Source organism: Montipora foliosa, chromosome 11 (assembly GCF_036669935.1).
Source record: "Montipora foliosa isolate CH-2021 chromosome 11, ASM3666993v2, whole genome shotgun sequence".
NCBI classification, from domain to species: domain Eukaryota; kingdom Metazoa; phylum Cnidaria; class Anthozoa; order Scleractinia; family Acroporidae; genus Montipora; species Montipora foliosa.
The window spans coordinates 38,573,546-38,576,045 of NC_090879.1; the positions used below are offsets into that span (position 1 = coordinate 38,573,546).

Consider the following 2,500-nt stretch of genomic DNA (forward strand, 5'->3'; position numbering starts at 1 on the left):
CCAAGAGAAGCAAGCAAAGTACGATAACCGCACTACTCGCGACCTCCCAATTCTAAAGCCTGGCGATACTGTTCGCATGAAACCATTTGCACTTGGTCATAAGTCTTGGGACAAAGCGGCCCAAGTTACCAAGAGGCTTGACAAAAGATCAATCAGCTGGCACAACTTTCAGACGCAACAGACAACACCTAGGCAAGACTACAAATCCCACCCACTACGAACAACCTGTGCGAAATAAAGCGACACCAAATGCGATACATGACCAACGAACTCCCTCCAACACCAGGACCTCTGTTGCTCAGACCCGCCCAGAAAAGACCAGGGTGTAGCCCAGTTCAAGTAACTTTCCGGCAGGAAAGAAGAATGTTACATCGCCCCCTGTCAGCCACCCACTGGGAGAGAAAAGTCCACCACACTCTCCGATACAGACCCTTTCCGGACCCATCATAAAAGCACCGGGCAGCACTAACTACTATGACATGTTTTGAAATGTACTTTCTGGTTATTTCTTTTCTCTTTTTTCCCGCATTTCAAGAAAGAAAAACACTGCATGTTGTACTTGAACGATGCTGTTAAGAACGGTACCTACTAATTCAAAGATACTTTTGCCCCGGTTTATGATTATGCAGGAAATGTAGATCTTAATAAGTGTTATTGAAATCTAAAAAAGAAAATTGGGGGTAACCACGCATTTTTCAAAGATAATTCATTAATAATATTTGTGAAATGCAAAGTAATGTATTGCGTTCTTCCCAAATTGAAACCTAATTATCTCTCAAAAATGAATGGTTACCCCCAATTTTCTTTTTTGGATACCATGAGTACTTACTAAGATCTACTTTCACCGGATAGTTTTAAACCGCCCAAAAATATCACTGTATTTGTAAGCATCACCGGTGGGAAACTCGAGTATCTCGAGATGCGCCGAACGTATGCGCAATAACAATAGTAGGCACCGTCCTCATCATTTTGTTCCTCTTATTAGTGCCATATAACAATGTTGCGTGACACTGTCACAACCTCGTGGTGTGCCGACGTCACAGCTTGCTTTTACATTAAAAGAGTCTTGTTGATCCGCCATCTTGGTGTGTATCCATATCGCCCGTTCTAGCTTGTTACACTTTAAGAAATTGGTTAAGTAAAAACAGGCACTGTTTTAGCCTTACATTAAAGGTCATTAAAGCTTTCTTCTCATCTGAATCTGCTTGAAAACAGACAAAATAACAGCTAATTTAAAAATTAATAAGGGAGACTGAGGAGCAAAAATGAAGCGAATTAAACTGCCTCCGAACGGCATGACTATTCCTGGGGTGGGGTTAGGGAGTGAGGGTAGGAGGTGAAGGGTACAATAACTCAAACAACCCAAACCTTTGCAAAAATACTAACCTTAGGCCTAAACACTATGCTTTAGATAATGTTTAGGCCTGAGTTAACAAGCAGTGAGTCAACATGCAGTGATTTTTTTCCTATTTTTATAGGAGGCTTCAGAAGCATCACAGGTATTACCCGGAATTAAGACCAGAATCCGAAGACGACATCAACCGCAGAACAGCTGTCTTTGAGAACGAAATTGAAACTTTAGAGAGAAAGCTATTCCTGGAAGACATTGCTGTTGATGTCGCGGATGAACGCTGCGATTTCCTGGGCAAGAATCTAAGGTGACATTTTTTTTGTTGATGGCCGTAGAAAACTGGCAACATCAAAATCAATAAATAACAGAAACATTGCCGGTCAAAGGACAGTTACTAACATGTCTCACGGTTGGGCTAACACCAGTGTCCATGCTCGTTCCCGTCCATTCGATACACACGAATATGGCCTAGTTCAAGCTAACGGAGAGACCCTCCTTGAAAATCCTCCTTTTTTTCATTTATACTCTTTTTTTTTTCAAATTAATTTGCAGCCTTCTCCAACAGAACGAGGTTAATCTTCGATGGCAGTGTTCAACGGATGAAAGTAACTTGGACGCATTAAGAGTTAAACACGAGGCTGTTCAATTTAGTCTGTATCAAAAAGCAAATCCCATTGAGAAATGGACTGTTAAATCACTGCCCAACTTGCATATTTACTTTTCATCGATGTAATTTTCGAGAACTGAGAAAGAAGACTGACATTTACACTTGCAAGAAACAGACAATACCTATTGAATAGTTAGTTTAAAACTTAGTTTTGCAGCTTAAACAAGAATGCTTGGTCTTTTTAGAGAAGTTTGTAAATGTTGTTTTTCATAATTTTTCAAATATTGCAATTAGTATTAAATATAGAATTTAAACTCACAATCAGTTGTTGCGTGTGTGTTGAGTAATGACCTAGCTATTTTTTTTAGAATACCCCCCCTGGTTAAGAAGGACCCCACCCCTCTGAAAATTCCACATATTCAGTGGATTAATCTTGATCAAGGAAACAGCTGGCGAAATCAAGGAAAACAGATAATTTACACCAAAGGATTTGGATCGCTAGCACTGTTCCCGTAAAGTGCCGTTGTCAGTGCCTGCTGCCC

At 40.4% G+C, this 2,500-nt stretch overlaps 1 protein-coding gene across 1 annotated transcript in view; it reads left to right on the top strand.

Annotated features, from left to right (window-relative positions):
• The window catches only part of LOC137977023 (uncharacterized), a 3,161-nt gene extending 1,077 nt beyond the window's left edge, over positions 1 to 2,084 (top strand). The window contains exons 2-3 of the mRNA XM_068824321.1: positions 1,479 to 1,658; positions 1,904 to 2,084. Of these exons, the coding sequence (XP_068680422.1) occupies positions 1,479 to 1,658; positions 1,904 to 2,084 (361 nt within the window). The remainder of the gene's footprint in view (positions 1 to 1,478; positions 1,659 to 1,903) is intronic.
• The last annotated feature ends 416 nt before the right edge of the window (positions 2,085 to 2,500 follow it).